The 22179-nt window shown below is 45.7% G+C and overlaps 1 protein-coding gene across 2 annotated transcripts; it reads left to right on the forward strand.

The window, feature by feature from the left end:
- The first annotated feature begins 9509 nt into the window (after positions 1-9509).
- On the forward strand, positions 9510-20951 carry NABP2 (nucleic acid binding protein 2). 2 transcript variants are annotated; one of them, XM_083353123.1, is made up of 7 exons: positions 9510-9613; positions 9948-10040; positions 12086-12190; positions 13635-13773; positions 15138-15209; positions 18067-18148; positions 20767-20950. In XM_083353123.1, exons 3-7 carry the CDS (start codon positions 12112-12114, stop codon positions 20890-20892), a joined length of 498 nt encoding a protein of 165 aa, XP_083209249.1. In that variant the 5' UTR covers positions 9510-9613; positions 9948-10040; positions 12086-12111; the 3' UTR covers positions 20893-20950. The 2 variants fall into 2 exon arrangements, with proteins under 2 accessions (XP_083209249.1, XP_083209250.1); XM_083353124.1 differs by lacking the exon at positions 9510-9613 and having other exon boundaries at positions 10003-10040; positions 20767-20951.
- Positions 20952-22179: the final 1228 nt, after the last annotated feature.

The following is a 22179-nucleotide window of genomic DNA, read 5'->3' on the forward strand; positions in this document are numbered from 1 at the left end:
ATCCGAGCCCGTATATCCACCGGCTCCCGTACCGCAGCAAAAGACTCGACGGGGATCACGGTCCTGGGCGGAAGCTTGTCTTCCACTCGGGTGTACTCGGGCTTCCTGGACAGAGCATCCGCTCTCTGGTTGTGCCCGCTTGGTATGTACCGCACCCGGAAGTCAAACCTCGCGAAGAAGAGGGACCACCGGATCTGGCGTTGGTTCAAATTCCGAGCGGTCTGCAGGCTTTCCAGATTCTTGTGGTCCGTCCGGACCTCGATTTGATGCCGCGCCCCCTCCAGATGATGCCTCCAAGCCTCGAACGCCGCCTTGATGGCCAACAGCTCCTTCTCCCAGATGGTATAGTTGCGCTCCGAGGAATTCAATTTCCGTGAGTGATACGCGCAAGGGAAAAGGGTACCGTTGGGCATCGCTGCCTGGAGTAACACGGCCCCAATGGCAATGTCGGAGGCGTCCGCCTCCACGACAAACGGCCGTTGCGGGTCAGGATGCTTCAAGATGGGCTCCTTCATGAAGGCGTCCTTCAAAGCTTGGAACGCCTGTTGTTCGGGGGCGTTCCACTGGAACCGAGTCTTCTTCTGCAGGAGCCGGGTGAGGGGGGCTGTCAAGGCAGCAAAGCCAGGGATGAATGTCCGATAGTAGTTGGCAAATCCAAGAAGTCGCTGAATATCCTTCACGCGACGCGGGGGTTGCCAACTCTGCAACGACTCAACTTTACTCAGTTCCATGGCGATGCCCTCAGGAGAAATGCGGTGACCCAAGAAATCAATGGTCACCTGGTAGAACTGGCACTTCTCCAACTTGGCAAACAGCCGATGTTTCCGGAGGCGCTGCAGGACCTGACGGAGATGCTGATGATGCGCTTCACGCGACGGGGAGTAAATCAGGATGTCGTCCAGGTAAATCACAACAAACTGATCCAACAGATCCCGAAAGATGTCATTCATAAAATGCTGAAACACCGCGGGGGCGTTGGTCAGGCCAAACGGCATCACCGTGTACTCGAAATGTCCATAGCGAGTACCAAACGCCGTCTTCCACTCATCACCCGGCCGAACCCTGACGAGGTTGTAAGCTCCACGCAGGTCCAGTTTCGTGAAGATCTTAGCCTCCCGGAGTCGGTCCAAGAGCTCGGGGATGAGGGGCAGCGGGTAGCGGTTACGCACCGTGATAGCGTTGAGTTTCCGGTAGTCACAGCAAAGCCGTAACTCGCCCGACTTCTTTTTGATGAAGAGCACGGGCGCAGACACTGGCGAGGACGAGGGCCGGATGAAACCACGAGCCAAGTTCTTCGTCAGGAAGTCCCGCAATGCAGCCAACTCGGGCTCCGACATGGAGTACAAACGCCCCACTGGGAGAGGCGCATCAGGGACTAGGTCAATGGAGCAGTCGTAGGGCCTGTGCGGGGGTAATTGGTCCGCCTCTGACTCGCTGAACACGTCAGCAAAGTCGGACAGTTCGGGAGGCAAAGAAACCCCTGGGGAACCCTCCACCTGGCCGGCACAGATATGGCGGGTGTGGTCCACGCACTGCAAACTTGGGAAGGTGACCAAGTTCTGAGACCAATAGATCTGTGGATCATGCGCCCGGAGCCACGCCAGTCCCAAGACCACGGGAAAGTGCAGATCCGAAGTGACGTAGAACTGAATGGCCTCCACATGGGTACTGATGGCCATACACACGGGTTGCGTGGCGGCCGTGATAGGCCCGGACAGGAGCACTCGACCATCGATGGTCTCCACAAGCATGGGCGGATCCACTGGACACTGGGGAACAGCCCATTTGGCCACAAAGGCCGAATCCATAAAGTTAGTGGTAGCCCCAGAGTCAATTAAGGCATGGACCGGAATCCCCTCTGGCTTGCCAGGAAGGATCAGACGTGCCTCCAAAATCAAATGCCGTGGAGGTTCACAGGCACCATCGGAACGGCGTCGCTCGGTGTGGTTGTTGTGGGTCGCCCGATCTTTCACACCGTCTAGATCGGGCTCGGGCCGTTTCCCGATAGCAAAGCGGGGGACTTTCTCGGGGCAGGCTTGGTCACTGACGCCCGCTGACGCTTCTTCGGGCAAGAAGCAGCCAAATGTCCAGGGTCCCCACAGTAAAAGCACAACCCCTCCGATCGTCGTCTGTCCATTTCCGTCACCGATAGACGGGACCTGGCGGCACCCAGCTCCATTGGCTCCTCCCTCTGGACTGGGGGCTCACGCACAACAGGGGCGGCAGGGGTCTGTGGGGGGGCACGGCGACTCTTACGCTGCTGCAGCCGGGCATCGATCCGCAGACAAAGATGGATCAGCCCATTCAGGTCTGAGGGAATGTCCACGCGGGCCAGCTCATCCAACATCTCCTCTGACAAGCCATCCTGAAAGGCATCCACGAGCGCAGCCTCATTCCAGGCGGAATCCTGGCTAAGCAGCCGGAAATCGCTGATATAGGCCTGTAGAGGGCGCTGACCCTGCCTCAAAGCTTTCAGGCGTCGGGTGGCAGTCTGCGCCTTAATCGGGTCCTCGTACATGAGGCGCATATGGTCACAAAACCCCCCAAAGTTATCCAACAAAGGGCTAGGCTGTGCCAACAGAGGCGTGCCCCAACGAGCTGCATCTCCCGACAGAAGGCTCAACACAAATCCCACCTTATCTCGGTCAGTGGGGAAATCAGCTGCTCTCACGCTGATATAAAGCTGGCATTGTCCCAGGAAGGCAGGAAACAGTTCTGGATTACCAGCAAATTTATCCGGCATAGCTATCTGACATTTCCTCCTGGGTGGGGGGGCAGCATGTACCTGAGCCTGCAGTTGTGCCACCTGAGTGGCCAGCAAGGTGAGTTGCTGGTTGAGCTGGGCATTTTTGGCAAGAAGCTGCTCCATCGTAGTAATAAGGGGTGGGTGGCTGAAAGCAAACTGTTCTGAACCAGCCCTCTTCTCTCAACCCCTATTTCAAAAGAAGAGACTGGAAAGCGTCCAAAGCTAAAAGGCTTCTGCCAAGATTTAATAGTAAACACACAAGAGCTTATCTTAACAAGCAAAAGAGTTGCTTTCAGCAACCAGCCACTCCCCAAACACTCCTTTTATAGAGAGCTCAGGGCGTGGTCTCCCTGTGCCTCCTCCCGAGGAGTCCCATAGCCTTTCGTTGTTTGTCCCTGCTCGACTGCCTCCTGCGTCGGGCGTCCTTGAACAGGGCCAGCTGTGGGTCCTCATCCTCCGCACTCTCGGGCTCACACAGCTGAGCAGAGGTTCCCGGCTGAGGACTCTGCAAAGTCTCCAAATCATCATCAGCCGGTTCGTTTCCCTCCTCCCCCACATCTGAGTCCTCCGATACGTCGGAGCCGGCTGTCGGACCCACAGGCTGGCCCTGAGTCACAACACTGGGATATGCCTCTGGGATAGAACCTCGACACTTATGTCAGGTAGCTATCACTTCTTGTTTTTCACAAGTGTAACTCCAAGCTCTCTCTTGACCAGTTTCATTTCACAGTGCTCCTCAGTAAACCTAGAAGTTGCATGGGGTTGATTAGTGGAAGAGGTTATTCTTCGACTTACTACAGTTCAGTGACTGTTTGAAGTTACAGCGGCACCGAAAAAAGTGACTTTTGACTATTTTTCGCAAGCATAGAAGCATCCTGATGGTCACGTGATCAAAATTCAGAGGCATGGAAACTGGCTCATATTTATAACGATTGCAGGGTCCCAGGGTCATATGATTATATTTTGCGACCTTCTGACAAGCAAAGTCAATGGGGAAGCCAGACTCACTTAACAACTGCGTTGCTAACTTAATAACTGCAGTGATTCACTTAAAATGTGTGGCCAGAAAGGTCGTAAAATGGGGCAATATTCACTTAACAACCTCCTTGCTTAGGAACAGACATTTTGGGCTCAGTTATTGTCATAAGTCAAGGACTACCTGTATTGCCTCTGTATTCTAAAGATCGACAAAGCACCTAAAAGCACCACCATCCAATTGCTGGGGAGCTCCTCAAGTGCTGTCAACAATAGGATCCACCTGTACATTTGGGGCAAATACTCTAAATAGGTCCCTCTGCCCTGCATAAATTGGCCTCCTCCACCTGATTGGTGTTTGGAAGGGTCCTGAAGACCTGGCTCTTTGCCCAGGCCTTTGGCAAGCATAATTAAAGCTCCCTTTTTTTCTTTCACATTGTTCCAATCTGAATTTATTATCTGCCTTGTTTGCTCTTATTATTATTATTTTTATTACATTTATATCCCGCCCTTCTCCGAAGACTCAGGGCGGCTTACAAGCTTAGCAGTAGCCTTCATTCTATGTATATGCCTGCTTGTTAGGGCTTTCACACACACCCCAAGTGGCATTATTACAAAGTCAGCTTATTGCCCCCAACAATCTGGGTCCTCATTTTACCTACCTCGGAAGGATGGAAGGCTGAGTCAACCTTGAGCCTGGTGGGATGCGAACCTGCACTAATTGCAGGCAGCTGGTGTTACTTAAGGAGGCATCAGCCCACTGCTCCACCAAGGCTCTTTCTAGTCTTACATTTTACAAACTTACATTTTCTAGTCTTGATGTGTGTTTTTTAACAATTTGTAAACTGCCCACACTTGCTGGGAATCAGGTGCCATACAAATTTATTTATTTATTTATTTATTTATTTAATTTATATACCGCCCTTCTCTCAAGAGACTCAGGGCGGTTAACAGGGCAATACGTAAAAGACAGATACAAAAGTTAAAATTATTAAAACATGATTAAACAATGCCCATAGTACAAATTTAAAATTAAAGTCATAATAACAAAACCCACCCCGTCCCATCAGGCCAGGCCCGCTTCCTTAAAAAGATGGGTTTTAAGGTCGCGCCGGAATGAGCGGAGGTCGGGCGCCATCCGGAGCTCTACCGGAAGATGGTTCCATAAGTCCGGTGCACCCACAGAGAACGCTCTCCCCCTGGGGGCCACCAGTCGGCATTCTTTGACTGACGGCACCCTGAGGAGGCCCTCTCTGTGGGAGCGTACTGGGCGGAGGGAAGTTGACGCCGGCTGCAGGTGCTCTCCAAGGTATTCTGGACCCATGCCATGGAGGGCTTTGTAGGTCATTACCAACACCTTGAACCTCACCCGGAAGACAACTGGCAACCAATGCAGCTCGCGGAGCAAAGGTGTAACACGGGAGTATCGGGAGACCCCCGACACAACTCTCGCGGCTGCATTCTGTGCCAGCTGGAGCCTCCGAGTGGTCTTCAAGGGTAGCCCCATGTAGAGAGCGTTGCAGTAATCAAGACGAGAGGTCACGAGCGCATGAGTGACCGTGCGCAAGGCATCCCGGTCTAGATAGGGCCGCAACTGGCGCACCAGGCGAACCTGGGCGAACGCCCCCCTAGTTACAGCTACAACATGGTCTTCTAAAGAGAGCTGTGAATCTAGGAGGACTCCCAAGTTGCGAGCCCTATCTACAGGAGGTAATAACTCACCCCCCATAATGAGGGGTGGAATATCCTGAATATCCCGGGATGCCGGTACGCACAGCCACTCCGTCTTGTCGGGGTTGAGACGAAGCCTGTTCCTCCCCATCCAGACCCGGACCGCCTCCAGGCACCGGGACATCACGTCGAGGGCATCACTGGGGTGGTTTGGGGTCGAAATGAAAAGTTGGGTATCATCAGCATACTGATGATACCCAACTCCAAAACCACGAATGATCTCACCCAGCGGTTTCATATAGATGTTGAACAGAAGGGGCGAGAGGACCGACCCCTGAGGGACTCCACAAGCGAGAGGCCTCGCGGTCGACCTCTGCCCCCCCGTCAACACCGACTGCGAACGTCCCAGGAGATAGGAGGAGAACCACTGAAGAACCGTGCCTCCCACTCCCAATCCCCTGAGACGCCGCAGCAAGATACCATGGTCGATGGTATCGAAAGCCGCTGAGAGGTCTAATAGGACTAGAACAGAGGAGTATCCTCTGTCCCGAGCCCTCCAGAGATCATTCACCAGCGCGACCAATGCCGTCTCCGTGCTGTACCCAGGCCTGAAGCCCGATTGGTACGGGTCTAGATAATCCGCTTCATCCAGGACCAGAGGGAGCTGATGCGCCACCACACTCTCAACAACCTTCGCAAGGAAGCGAAGGTTGGAGACCGGACGAAAGTTATTCAAAACAGCCGGATCCAAGGTAGGCTTCTTGAGGAGAGGTCTCACCACCGCCTCCTTCAAGGCGGCGGGAAAACTGCCCTCACTCAAAGAAGCAGCTATAACCGCCTGGAACCAGCCTCGTGTCCCCTTCCGGGCTGCATAAACCAGCCAGGAAGGGCACGGGTCCAATAAACATGTGGTGGAGCTCAGCCTCCCCATGATCCTGTCCACTTCCTCCGGAGTCACAGGATCGAACTCCTCCCAGATGACATCGACAAGATCACTCGTGTCCTGATCGTCCGATACTGCCCAGTCGGAGTCCAAACCGGTCCGAATCCGAGCGATTTTGTCCGACAGATGTTGACTAAATTCCTCGGCACGCCCCTGCAAGGGATCCCCACTGACCTCCTGGTTGAGGAGGGAGCGGGTCACCCTAAACAGGGCGGCCGGGCGATTATCTGCGGACGCGATGAGGGCAGCGAAATAGTTAGATCTCGCTACCCTCATCGCAGCGAGATAAGACCTAATATGGGTTCTTAGTCGCAATCGGTCGGATTCAGATCGGGTGGACCTCCAGACGCTCTCTAGGCCCCGTCTCCGACGCTTCATCTCCCGGAGCTCCGCGGAAAACCATGGAGCCCATTGGGATCTGCGCCGGGTCAGGGGCCGCAAGGGTACAACTCGGTCAAGTGCCTCCGTGGCCGTCCTTTCCCAGGCCTCCACTAAGGCATCCGCCGAGCTGTGAGCTGGGGAGGTAGGTGGGGCCCCCAGCGCTGCCTGAAACCTCTCAGGGTCCATTAAGCGCCTGGGGCAGAACCATCTAATTGGCTCAACAACCCCACGGTGGGGAGTGGCAAAACGGAAGACCAGCCGCAGGAGATGATGATCGGTCCATGACAGGGGCATAACAATTGGGGAGCCCCCACCAAGATCATCTAACCACCGACCAGATAAGAAAACCAAGTCAAGGGTGTGGCCTCCCTCATGGGTTGGTCCATAAATTACCTGTGTCAGGTCCATGGCCGTCATGGAAGCCATGAACTCCCGAGCTAACTCAGATACTCCTCCCAGGGATGGTAGATTGAAGTCTCCCAAAACCATTAGTTTAGGAAACTCAATCACCAGCCCCGAGAGGATATCGAGAAGCTCAGGCAGGGCTGCTGCTACGCGACTAGGCGAAAGGTACGCGAGCAGCAAGCCCAACTGCGCCCTAGGACCAAACCTCAATAAGAGAGATTCACACCCGACTATCTGAGGAACGGTGGCCTCCTGCGGACATAAGGTCTCCCTCATAACTACAGCCACTCCCCCACCCCTACCCTGAGTCCGAGGCCGGTGTAGCACCCGGAAGCCTGGTGGGCAGAGATCCACCAGGGGGATACCACCCTCTGGGCCCAACCAGGTTTCCGTAATGCAAGCCAGGTCCGCTTGCTCACCCTCGACTAAATCCCGAACGAGGGGAGCCTTATTAGCAACGGACCTGGCATTTAGGTACACCAGTCGGAGCTCAGGTGGCTGCGCATCCCCGCTCCCAGAGCCTTGGGTCGAAGGCAGAGGGTCGGAGCGCCTCACCGCTTGCAAATAGCGGAGAGGCCCTCCCGGAGGTCGATACGGCCCTCTGATCTTACACCTGCAGCCATTCCCTATCGTCGTGGGAATTGGCATTCCCACGACCCGCTCCAGAGCTCCAGAGATGACCGACCCCGGCTCCCTCTCAACGCGATCTCTACTAGGCCTGGTTTGAACAGCAGTTGGCAGAGTGCCCCCCCTCTCCAACCAACCACAACCCTCCCCCCTCCCTAACCCTACAAAAAATTTAGCTAAAAAAGTAATCAGGGGCCTCTTGTTAAATTTATATCTTAGGCCCCTGTTTCTGCCCGGCCATCTCTCAGGGTCCCAGCAGTCGGACCCGTCATCAAGAGGTAAATTAAAAGGTAAGGCGGGTCGCTCCCAGGATGGGGGGGCACCTCTGAGAGCGAGTAAAACCGTGCTGGAGTACCTCAAAGCCATGGTAAAATTGGGTAATACAGCAAAAAACAGACCCAGATCGAATAAATAAAAAGGGAGGATCTTAAAAATGGAAGGGGAATTTAGTAAATAATAAGGAAGTGAGCTGCCCATGACAATGGACTGCTGGAAAAGTACCCAAGAACTGTATCATGACATATCAGTACACAGAGAATACTTGGTTATGAATTCCCAAGCTGTCTTAGATCCCATGGAAAGGAGGTTGAAATCACCCACTAGTAAAAGGCTGAGGAAACCTACAATTACCCCTTTGAGGAAATTAGGCAGTTTGGTGGAGGAGAGGAGTACAATTCCAGCACCCCAGCTTGTACCTTTGGCCCAGCATAGATTGCAGCAACTCACATCTAACCACCTACAGAATGGCACTCCACAACAGTTAGGATCTCCTGGCACCACGTTATGCCAATCCTGTTGTGGGGTTGCAAATGATGCACAATAAAACACCAAGCTGGACATATCTCCATAAAGAAGACCCTTCCCCTTCAGCCAGCCAGATCTCGGTAATTAAATTATAGCTAAAATCTCCAAGTGCTTTAAATAATCATGCCACGTAAATGCACAGATAATCTTATTACAGTGAAAATTGGCAAAGGTATGCATATTTTTATTAAATGCAAAAGCTGTAACTATGAACTATGGGCTTTAATTCATTCAATGGGAGAGACTAAATTAGGGATATTTTGTGGGATATTACAAACGTGCCCATTAATTGTGTTGTTTGATCTATTTTTCCCCAATCCAGCTTGTGTCCATATTTAAATGAAACCGAAAAGGAAGACATTCATTGATGTACCAACTTCAAAACTGATCGAAATATTGCATGTCTTCAGTCCACTAGTTAAGTTCTTGAACATCAAGATTTGAATAAATTGCAAATTGTTTTTTTGGAGTAGAAAACACTGTAATCAGTTGTTGGTATTCAAAAACTGAGATAACTAAACTTACATCAATACGTTTCAGACTGTTTCAAAAGATCTTAATTACAATAGGTTTTTAAGCCGTTAAAAATGTTAATTGAGAAACAATTTGTAATTTGCTCTCATGCAACCTTCACCTGTGCGCCCACAGTCTTCCTCTCCCTCCTTCATCTGTATATACCGTACCTATTTAAATCGTAATCAATTAAACTACTCCACGCATCTGATAATGAAGTTCATGAAACCTTATGCCTTGTAATAGTCTGTTAAAAAGATGCTCCAGACTCTCATTTTTGGCTACCATAGACAATCGCGAATCTACCCCTACAACGTCTATAGTTGTTGGTACTGTCACTTTAATGCTTTATCAGCTTGCAATTGGCTGCAAGATTGGAACATTCCTACTTGTCGAAGGACTGTCTTGTGCTGTGATTGGCTGGACGGCACGCTGCAGGATACTTCCTGGAATGTCTGCAAGTGGACGTTCATCTGGCTGCTTCACTGAAAAGTGATGATGGGGACTTTCTTCTATACAAGATATAATTAATAGCCATGAGATTGTAGGTAAGAAGAATGTGCAGTTTCGGCAGACTGTTGCTTTGGACACAGCACAAAAACATATGGACGTGTGGCAAGGCCAGCAGTTCCACGTTCAGTAGGAACGAGACTGCTCACTAGCATATTAAGTTGTTCCATTGAACTTTTTAACTATGTTTCATTTAATTTATATTATTTACAATGCAAGCATATTTTAAGAGTAAGTAAATTAGTATCTGCTTCATACGGAGAGGAATCCCATAGCAAAAAACTGCTTAGAAGATGAAATTTGATCAGGAGGAGGATAAATGATTCCCTAAGAAACAATGGAAAGTACTTTATTTGTTTTTCTTTTTCACAGTGGAATGCAACCTCTAACCAGATCAAGTATGCTACACAACCTCCCTTGAAACTAGTTTTCTACATGTGCTGAAAATTATTCAGTTTGTTCAAAGTAGGTATTGTAACAATGGTCAGTGGGAGCTAAAACCTGATAAAACTGCATTACTAGCTTTGGTAAAATACCAGAATGAGCTTATAATGTGCCTCAGAAAGGAAAAAGTTGGCAACAGCAGTTTAAACATGGCTGGAATTTGGGAGTGGATATGGGGAAGGGGAGGGTATATTTTATAGCCATCCTTTTACATACATGGATTGATTACACGCAAGTATACTAGAGAGGCTAATTTTCTTTATAATTTCCCAAGGAGTGTCAGAGAGCTCCTGCCCTGTTAGCATTAAGGAAACAAGGAATCTGTAAAAGAATATGATTGTACGTATGCATTCTAAGGTTGTAGTAAGTAAACGCTCTTACATTGGTTGGAGGGGACATATGTCTTTTGTGGTGAGTTGATTAAAACTACAGTTATTTTCTGAATATATTACAGGAATTGTGTGTAAAACATTTGCATTTGAAATCTCTGTCAAAGAAGTTTGTCATCAATTTATAGATGTGTGTTTTTTGATCATGGAAATGTAAGGTGTGCTTGGGTTAGAACAGACATGTCAAACACAAGGCCCGGGGGCCGGATCTGGCCCGCGAAGTGGTTTCATGTGGCCCGCGAAGCCATCCTGGAAACAGTGAGGGAACGGCCCCCACTGCCTTGTCCCTGGCCCAGAGACCCTCCTTCTGCCAGAGACCCTCAGATCTGTCCCCACTCCTGCCCAGGCCCCCATAGGCACCCTTGATGCGAACGATGCAGAGCTGGCCACGCCCACCCAGTAGGCCACGCCCACCCTGGCCATACCCACCCGGCCCCTTGAGAGCAACCACAATGCTGATGCGGCCCTCAATGAAATTGAGTTTGACACCCCTGGGTTAGAAGGTTTGTGAACCTGGGGATGGTATATAGAATTCAGCTCATATTCCTGCACATATTTCCAGTAATATGCTGCTTCTTCCTTGATAGATAAATACAGGTAGTCCTCGACTTACAATCGTTTGTTTAATAACCATTCAAAGTTGCAACGGTGTTGAAGAAAGTAACTTATGACCATTTTTCACACTTATGACCATTGTAGCATCCCCATGGTGACGTGATCAAAATTCAAACGCTTGGCAACTGACATATTTATGATGATTGTAGTCTCCCAGGGGCACGTGATCACCTTTTGGGACCTTCTGACAAGCAAAGTCAATGGGGAAACCAAATTCACTTAACAACTATGTAAGAAAGGTCACGCGCAAAACTTACTTAGCAAACATCTCACTTAGCAGCAGAAATTTTGGCTTAATTGTGGTGGTTAAGTTGAGGACTACCTGTAAAAATTGATTTCTTGCTTATGTATTTTAACCCCACGTTGCTTTTTCATTTTGGATTTTTCAAAGCTTATTTTCGAAATTAGGTATCTGCAGTTTGGATAATATTGGCTGGGTTTATATATTGACCGATCATTTGCTAATGAAATCACAGTTGAATGAATTCACACAATACACTAACAAAAAAGAAAATCAAATTATATCTTGATGTGCTATCAGAACCCAGCAGTTGCATGATAAAATGTAGGGTTTATTTTAAAGTCTGGTTGGACATCCTCTCATCTGTACTTTTACAAGCGTCTTTCTATTTAAAAGTGAGTCTTATTTGCTTTCTCTCTTGAATAGCTGACATATTAGCCTATGATGTTTAAAAACAAATAATGTAAAATATTGTTTCTGTAAGTGCCTTGTGATTCTGTATAAGTTTTCAGTCACAGAAGCTTTTCCAATTTGTCAGAATCCCAAGAGCCTAAATTTTGGTATTGGGCAAAATAGTATCAGCTTCTTGAAAATAATTGTAGAAGAAGGATGAATGGGATAATGGGAGGAATAAATTTAACTTACACAACTTGTATATCTATATCTTTATAATCTTGCATATTTGGAGTTGGGCTGTGTTTTATATCACTAGAAGAGAATACAATATCTTCAAGATTAAAATAGAATACTTTTCTATCTATTACAAACAGCTTTTTCTTATTTGTTCTATAAATATAAGACTACTTAAAATTATTTGCCAGGTACTGGAAATCAGAAGCCATTTAACATGACAACAGAAACGTTGGTGAAGGATATTAAACCAGGCATGAAAAATTTAAATCTTATATTCATTGTGCTGGAAACAGGTAAGTCATATGGAAGAGAAAATAAAGTATTTTTTTAAAAAATCACTATGTAAACAGTTGGAAGATCAATATACAAGCCCTATTTCTCACTAGAATGATTCAATTCGGGGTAAGATATTTTCACTGCCTTTTTTTGTAATTACTTTGCTATGTAATGATTTCCTCACTGATCAACTAATTGCTGTCTTATTCCAAAAAATATTGGTTATTGGCCAGATTAAAAATACTTTCTTTACACCAAAATTGTATTTTCAAAAAGATACTTTATATAACTAGACCAATAATATTACTGAAGTTATAAAATTAATACTCAAAATAGCATAAGTAAAAGGTAAACCATAGCAAAGTACATTGAATTATTTTCGTAATATAAAACAGAAGTATATATATTTTAGCTTAATGCCAAAATCTCCACTACAGTATTATTTATAATTATAAAAAAGAAGAAGAAAACCCTTAAGAATAATATACATAAGTATTTAATTTCTGACTCCCCCCTTTGTACTCCAAACAATTTGCAGTACCTATTGGCTTTTAAAGTTTAAAAAATACTTTTAAAAGCTTCTTATATATTACATTCTAATGAACTCAGTGGTATATACTTACAGTACACCTAAATGGCTTTAAAATTGCAATGTTATACGAGGGGGAAAAATAATACAGAAAATTCTCGATTAATGATCACTCAAAGTTATGTGATTAAAGTTAATGACATGATTAAGTGATCAAAACAACAGTATTTGCTTAAGGACAGCTACAAGGAATGCCGAGATTACTGTCGCTAAGCAACAGAGTTCTGATGTTGCACTGTAGGGCCGGGTCACTTAGCGATTGAAATTCCTGTCCCAATTATCCTTAAGCGAGGTCTACCTGTATGGCATGATCACTGCTGCTGATCATGAAGAAGTTTCTGTGATATAAAGAAGCAGACTGAATTCTCGGAAAGTAATTTTTTAGATAATCTAAACAATTTACTTCCAGTTTGATACATATACCAGCTATGCTGGCTCAGGAATTCTGGGAGTTGAAGTCCACAATTCATAAATACCAATACCATTGTTATTGGTACTTTGTTTGTAGTTATGTTAAAGGGGAGTTAAAGCACATTATGAATTTGGTTAATTGTATATTATGCATAATTTTTATTTAGAATATGATTATTGTAACTATAATCCTGTATTTAGCTCTGGGAAGGGGGGGAGTGGGTGGGTTTGGGGTGGGAGGGATTTGGGGATATATTGTAAAATTTTGTTTTTGTAAAACTCTTTAATAAAAAAAAAGAGCCAAGGTAGCCTACCCCTGGTCTAGCCTTAAAAGAATATTCAGTTGAAGGTGGGATGTATTTGGAGTGAAGCAGTGAGTGGTTAAAAAAAACCCCTCTCCTTCACTCATGAAAACAGATGCCTGCAGTTGTCTTGAATTGTGGTTCTTGTTCTATCATTAGGCCGGGTGACCAAGACAAAGGATGGTCACGAAGTACGGACGTGTAAAGTAGCTGACAAAACAGGCAGCATTAACATCTCCGTATGGGATGATGTGGGAAATTTAATCCAGCCAGGCGATATCATCCGACTCACCAAAGGGTATGGGGGATTTTTCCAAGAGGAGTGGCTTGGGAGAAACTTGGGAAGAGGTTTTGTTTTTGTAACTGTGGCTAAACTCTATGTCAAGAGAGCAGCAAGTATGACTTGGCTGTTTTGTGGAATGTGCTCAAAATAGTTCATACAAATTAGTTATTTAACGGGTTTCACCACTTTTCTAAATTTTGTTAGGAAAGTTTAAGAGAGGGGTGGGAAATCTGAGACTTCAGATGTTGCTGAACTATTATCTTCCAGCACGCCTCATCATTGGCCATGCAGTCTTGGGCTACCAGATGTTTTAGATCCAGCAGAATGAATTTTTCATCAGCCCTAATATAAAGACTGTGTATAATTCTTGGGATCAGTCTAATCTGCAACATTTAACCTATCTCTTAGACTCGTACATATTTTCTTCTGCAAATGTACATGTTGTTTTTAAGGTTCATTTTCCTCATATTTACACAAAGGTAGACTTAAGCTTAATTTATGCATTGTTGTTGGTCATAAATTAGTTTGCTTCACTTAGATTTGTCATGTGGAGTTGAACCCAGCTATTGTGGTTTATAAACCATGATTTATGGCTCAGTATGTAATTTGAACCTATCCAATTTTGCTTATTCAGTAAATGATAGTTAACCAAACACTGAGCAGAACGCACGAATCTGCCTATAAAAAGTGGTGTACAGGTAGTGTACTTTTAGTGACTACAATTGGGACTGGCAACTTGCTTGTTCAAAGAAGCAGTTGCTAAATGAAACCATTGCTGTGCTTATGATCTTTCTTCAGCTTTCCTCTGCTTTAGAGACCTACAAAGGTTGTAAATGTGAGAATTGGTCATAAAGTTACTTTTTCACTGTTGTAAGACTGAACAATCACTAAATGAGAATCACTAAATAAGAACTAGCTGTATACAAGCAGAGCATCCTGTAACATTGCTCTGACCTTTTTTGATGTTCTGTGCAAATAAGACCACACTAGCAAAGACCCAACACACTAAGTTTGCCATACTCTGCAGTCAGCCCAACTAACTGAACATTTTTGTTCAATTCCAATAAGTGGAACAAATCTAGAAAACTTAGCAGCAGAATCCCATTCGTGGCTCCTTGGAAATAAGTGTGTTGAATTCAAGGATATTCCTAGATAAATCAGTTTGCGGTTCATATATTACTGGTTTCACTGAGATTTAAGAACATATAATCTCTTCTCTTGCACCCATTATCATCTTTGTCTGGAACATGAGGAACAAACAAGCACTGTACAGATATTATATAGCTAGAGCTTCATGTGATGCACCAAGAAGACAGATTTCTTCTTGAGCAAAACTAGGAACTGTGTGCTGCTTTCAATAATGAGTTTTTCTTTATCAGGTACTCATCAATTTTCAAAGGCTGCTTGACACTGTACACTGGACGTGGAGGAGATCTGCAGAAAGTAGGAGAGTAAGGCTCATAATTTATCTCAATGGTTCTTCCTAGTATTGGGGGATGGCTAGGTGGATTTTTTCCAATTTTGTGCAAAGACAGATTATCACCAAAGAATAATTCTGCCCTAGAAGATATAAAATATCTGAAACCATGGAAGGCATCTTCCTTTGTTTTTAGGTTGAAAGAAATTGGTAACGTCTTATTATATTTCAGATTACATTTAGCAATCCACCTGTTATTAAGAAATCACTGCCTGATTCACAGGTCTAAATTTATGCCATGACTTCTTTATTCTCTAGGATAAATGTCCCCACCCTGTGCTATACTTAATTTATGTTTCACTTTGTTATCAAGATAAATTTTGTTTTTTCACAGTGAACCTCTAGTTTTCCCAGTGATATTTCAGTGAGACATTCCACACTGAAGTATTACAGTTGTTATTTGTGCAAATAAAGATTTGTATAAATTATTTGTATAATAATTTTTATATATTGTTCTTTAGCCATTCTTAAATCAGTTTATAATGCCATAGAGGTTCACCATCCTTAGGCTAAAAAGGCATGGCTTGGAAGAAAAATATAGTGAATAAGGACAAAGAATAATATTAAATATGTGCAGGTCAAAGAGGAAAAAGTAATTCAGAATGCATGGGGGTGATCTTGAAATTTTATTTTATTTTATTTTAATCCTGCCTTTATTATCTTTATAAATAATTAAGGCAGCAAACATATCTAATACACCTTGGTCATATTTTCCCCACAATAGCAATCCTACAAGGCGGTTTGGACTGAGAGAGTGACTGGCCCAAACTCACTCACCCAGCTTTTATGCCTAAAGCAGGACTAGTACTTACAGTCTTCCAGTTTCTAGCCTGGTGCCTTAACCAGTAGACCAAACTGGCTCTTACATTCCTGGAACAGTGTTTGATTACATTCCTTACATTCCTGGAATGTGTTTGATTTAAGGAACTGCCAGCAGGTGCTATGCCCACACTCTAATTCCCTTGACCTCGCCCCCTTTAAAGCTCTGAACATCTCAAAGACCACAGTGCTCAGTTTTAATGTTAGGATGATCTTGATGTATTTATTCCACTAACCATGAATCGATCTTAAATGCCCAGATAAAACAAGTGTGTCCCAAGTTCTAGAAGATCAAATAAAGCTGATGGTTGATGGATTTCCTAGTTGATGTCTGAGTCAAAGCTCCTTCACCCCTCCTTTGATCTTCAGTAGGAGCTCACTGTAAATAATCTTGCCTCACTGTTACTATCTACCTCTGGATCTCTTTCATTTATTAACAATATGAACACTTAACACCAGGTCCATAATGTTGCCGTTGTTGGCTGGTCAAGTTTTAATTTCAATGGGTCGAATTAATATTTTCCCACCTTTCTTCTTTCCACCCATCTCCCTTGAAAGTCCATTGTTTGGAAGAGCGGAGCTTTTAAGTTTTGTATTTGCCAGATAAAAATTAAAGGTAGTTTCGGGATTGTTTTGCATGGTTATTCCATCTTGCTGCACTAAAGGGAGAAAAAGGATATTCTAGCACCTCTTTGTTGTGGAGGGGGCAGCAGTCTTCAGTTTATCTTCAAAGGAAGCTTAGCAATATCCCTTAGAGCAGACGTGTCAAACACAAGGCCCGGGGGCCAGATCCGGCCCACGAAGTGGTTTCATGAGGCCCACGAAGCCATCCTGGAAACAGTGAGGGAACTGTTCTGAACCAGCCCTCTTCTAACAAACCCCTATTCAAAAAGAAGAGACTGGAGAGCGTCCAAGGCTAAAAGGCTTCTGCCAAGATTTAATTACGCAGTTAACAAAAACACTAGAGCTTGTCTTCTCAAGCGGAAAAGTTGCTTTCAGCAACCAGCCCCTCCCCAAACACTCCTTTTATAGAGAGCTCAGGGCGTGGTCTCCCTGTGCCTCCTCCCGAGGAGTCCCATAACCTTTCTTTGTTTGTTCCTGCTCGACTGCCTCCTGCGTCGGGCGTCCTTGAACAGGGCCAGCTGTGGGTCATCATCCTCCGCACTCTCGGGCTCACGCAGCTGAGAAGAGGTCCCCGGCTGAGGACTCTGCAAAGCCTCCAAACCATCATCAGCCGGTTCGTCTCCCTCCTCCCCCTCATCTGAGTCCTCCGATACATCGGACCCGGCTGTCGGACCCACAGGCTGGCCCTGAGTCACAACAGGAACGGCCCCCACTGCCTTGGCCCTGGCCCAGAGACCCTCCTTCTGCCAGAGACCCTCAGATCTGTCCCACTCCTGCCCAGGCCCCCATAGGCACCCTTGATGCGAACGATGTAGAGCTGGCCACGCCCACCCAGTAGGCCATACGCACTCTAGCCACGCCCACCCAGTAGGCCATGCCCACCCAGGTCATACCCACCCGGCCCCCTGAGGGCAACTGCAATGCTGATGCGGCCCTCAATGAAATTGAGTTTGACACCCCTGCCTTAGAGCAGTTCCCCAACCTTGGTCACTTTGTAACTTGTGGCCTTCAACTCCCAGAATTCCTCAGCCAGCCATGCTGGCTGAGGAATTCTGAGAGTTGAAGTCCACAAGTCATAAAGTGGCCAAGGTTGGAGACCCCTGCCTTACAGTACCAGATGGATTTCCATACTAGTTATAATTTCAGTGGTGCCTCATTTGGTTTCCCTTCTTCTGTCTAAACTTTTTTTTCTTTTCTTTCCTTTCTTCTTTGTTCTCAAGCCACTTCGATTGAAAGAATCGGGGTTTCTTTTTCAAGCGAGCTCTAAGCCACAGTAGGACATATTGCGGTTTCATTACAACAGTGCAGTGTGCGTTATTAGAGAGAGGGAATTAAAAAGAAGGGAAAAATTCGTCAGTTGAATGACAATTGCATCTTCTGCTCTTTAGGTTTTGCATGGTTTATTCAGAAGTGCCAAATTTCAGTGAGCCAAATCCTGACTATGTTGCCCAGCAGTCACAAAACAAAAATGTAAGTATAAGAATTGCCTTAGTTTGGTTGTTCTTAGTGACTTGTGGGACTCAGAAATAGTGTAGGGTGGACATAAGCTTGGCCACTGAAACTTTAAATCTTTATAACTTAACCATGAGTGATGTCTTGTAGAGTAAACATATATAAGTCTAAACATATATAAGTCTTTTTTGGAAAAAGTGAGCTGTTTTGTTTTCAAAATGGTGGAACCCAATTTCATCACTAGAGTGCTTTGTGCAAATTAAGAAAAATCCGAGGATCTTTGCGTAAACTGATGTTGAGGTGTGAAATAAATGTTTAATGATGGATTTCATAAGCCTAAGAACCGTTCCTTGTCCACTCACAGGATGACTGTACTTTTCTTGCCATTTCTTTTTGCTCAAGCAGAATCCTTTAAAAATATGTCTGTTGTGATAACCACCTCCTGTTGCATTTCTTCTCTTCTAAAATCTCATGCTTGTTTTAGATTTTGTAGAAGTTGGGTTTTACATGTGCCTATCAAGAGAAGGGACGTGGTGGCTCAGTGGGCTAGGACGGCAGTTTGACGGGTCGAATCCCGAGTGCCGCGTAACAGAGTGAGCGCCTGTTACTCGTCCCAGCTTCTGCCGACCTAGCAGTTCGAAAGCACGTAAAAATGCAAGTAGAAAAATAGGGACCACTACGGTGGGAAGGTAACAGCGTTCCGTGCGCCTTTGGCGTCTAGTCATGCCGGCCACATGACCACGGAGACATCCTCGGACAAGCGCTGGCTCTTCGGCTTTGAAACGGAGATGAGCACCGGCCCCTAGAGTCGGAAACGACTAGCACGCATGTGCGGGGGAACCTTTACCTTTACCTTATCAAGAGAAAGTTTCAGCAGGTGGCAGCATTGGCCCAACTTGGAGTCAGGAGCTAAACTAAAGGAGACTTGCTTATTATATGTATAGGACTCCAACAGCCAGTACTGGAGATACTGATTGAGCCAGGAAGTCAAAAAATGAAAACAGAATGATAAAGACCTCTTTGGTTCTGTTGATATATACAAATGGTTGCCTCCATAACGTGCTCAGAAGTCAATCTCAACAGAGGGACCTTACACAACCTAATTACACAATCTAACCCAGGACAAGTGAGCTTGATGTTTTTGGCTTCACCCTCTGCTAGTCCCAACCAGGTCAGGGATTATGTAGATTCAGATCATCTAGAGCAGGGATGTCAAGCCGGATGCATCACGCAGAAGCCATGCCCACCCCAGCTCCAGCAAGGGGAAAAGTCGCGCTACATCGCAACATGTCACGTGATGCAGTGAGTTTGACACCTCTGATCTAGAGATATGACTACAGAAGGTATCATGGACCTCCAGTGTCAGGCAAAACCAGGGATGCAAGTCCCATTCCTTTTATGTGCAAGCAATACATATGGTAACCATTGAAAAGAGTCATGGCTTCAGTTATCTAGTTATACTAGCCATATTGAAGATACTGATCCTTCTCATACCCCAAGCTGGGTAGCCTATCCTGGCTTTCCTTTCAGAAAAAAAGGGATAATAAACTTTTCAGGTCTGTAACCTGAGAGAGTTTATACATGTTTAAGAGACACTTTGATGAAATGTGAAGGGATAAGCAGGAGTTGAAGCATTTCCCCTGCATGAGTTTTAAAAGGATGGTGTAGTGGTTGTGCGTTGGATTGCATTGAGGGAACCTGGATTGATGTCCCTTCTTACTCATGGAAACTAACCTGGTGGATTTATATAAAGTCTCAGCCAAACATACCTCACTAAGTTATGGGAAGAAAATGAAGGGTGATCCCCATATTTCCAGCTTTCAGTTACTGGAGAAAATATGAGAATCAAATCTAACAAATCATGATACAAAATCTCAGGATATGTATTTGGCAAATTTATTGATTGCCTGAACGGATCTAACTCACCAGTATGAGGAGGACTTTAAATGGGAGCAAATTTAGTGGCTAGTTGGCTGGAGCAAATTTCGTGGCTAGTCATCTCTCAGAAATATTTTACAGATAACATCTTAACACAGACATGTCAAACACAAGGCCCGGGGGCCGGATCCGGCCTGCGAAGTGGTTTCATGTGGCCCGCGAAGCCATCCTGGAAACAGTGAGGGAACGGCCCCCACTGCCTTGGCCCTGGCCCAGAGACCCTCCTTCTGCCAGAGACCCTCAGATCTGTCCCACTCCTGCCCAGGCCCCCATAGGCACCCTGATGCGGGGGGGGGGGGGGGGGAGGGGGGGGGACGATGTAGAGCTGGCCACGCCCACCCAGTAGGCCATATGCACTCTAGCCATGCCCACCCAGTAGGCCACGCCCACCCTGGCCATACCCACCTGGCCCCTTGAGGGCAACCGCAATGCTGATGCGGCCCTCAATGAAATTGAGTTTGACACCCCTGTGACTTAACAGGATAATATCATGCCAGCCAGATCTTGTTGCTTTGTTGTGGGAAGATGTTTTTGTTTTGCAATTTAGTATAATTTATGTCACCTATTCCTCTCCACCCACACTTAGAAATTCTGGGTGGATAGTTGGATTGGTTTCCTTCTCTGTTCTCTACCCCAGGGTCTTTTAAATCTAGAATTTCTGCATGGGTTAAAATAGTTGTTTTGGTTCTGTCTTATAGACCCCAAATGACAATGCAGCCCCCACAGCCTCTCAAACCACACCAGGACCTTCTACATCAGCAGGTAATAAAGCTGGATCCGAGCTAGTGATCGATAGGTCTGCTCTTGCCTTGATGACCTTCTGACAATCTGATTTGTAGATTTATAAATAGGGTGGGCTAATTGGTAGTGCATAAGCATGTAGCTGGGCTTGTATATAATATTGTATCATAAACTGGGACCCTTTTGTTCCTTATGCTCATTCATGTTGATTGGCTTGCACACATGTTAATTATAATATGATTTATTTGGTTTTAGCTTAAAGTTACATAGAGGTAGTCCTTGACTTACAACCAAAACAGAGTCCAAAATTTTGGTTGCTAAGTAATGCAGTTAAGTGAGTTATGCCTCATTTTGTGACCCTTTTTGCTACAGTTGTTAAGCCAATCACTGCATTTGCTAAGCAAATCATGCAGCCATTAGGCAAATCTGGCTTCTCCCATTGACTTTGCTTGTCAGAAGCCAACTGGGAAGATTATAAATGGTGATCCCATGATTGCTGCCTGCAATTAGTGCAGGTTCGCATCCCACCAGGCTCAAGGTTGACTCAGCCTTCCATCCTTCCGAGGTAGGTAAAATGAGGACCCAGATTGTTGGGGGCAATTAGCTGACTTTGTAATAATGCTGCTTGGGGTGTGTGTGAAAGCCCTAATAAGCAGGCATATACATAGAATGAAGGCTACTGCTAAGTTTGTAAGCCGCCCTGAGTCTTCGGAGAAGGGCGGGATATAAATGGAATTAAAAAAAATTTAAAAAAAAATCCCAGGACAATGCAACCCATCAAATAAATCCATGCCAGTTGCCAAGCACCCGAATCCTGATTGTTTGACCATGGGGGATGCTGGAACAGTCGTAAGTGTAAAAATGTTCGCAAATCACTTTTTTTAGTGCTGTTGTAACTTCAATAGGTCACTAAACGAATGGTTGTAAGTCAAGGACTACCTGTATTAATTTTAGATACTGTGGCTTATAAACTATGACTTTGTGACAATGTTACATGGGAATAAAATTAGTGCTTTGTATGGTCAACCAACCATATGTCAGTGCACTATTCAGGAGGTCACATGAGTTCTCCCCGCATCTCAGGATTTTGTAGCAGAGAAGCCAGTCTTCCCTGGTACAATATTTATGCGGGGCTTTGAAAGTAAGGGTGGAGCAGGAGTGGAAGGTCTCTGACCTTCACCTGAGACTTCTTCTCCCAAACCCCCAAAGTGAACTGAAATGGGGCCATTAAAAGATGGGTATGATTCTTGGCTATTGGGAAGTTCTTTGTGGTCGAAATGGAGCACTTTACCTTCAAGAAGCTTCCTGTGCCCATCCCTCCCTTCCTTTATTATCTCTCCTTGGAAAACTCAGAAAAATGAGCAGAAGGC

This window comes from Vipera ursinii, assembly GCF_947247035.1.
Source record: "Vipera ursinii genome assembly, chromosome: 2".
Classification (NCBI taxonomy): domain Eukaryota; kingdom Metazoa; phylum Chordata; class Lepidosauria; order Squamata; family Viperidae; genus Vipera; species Vipera ursinii.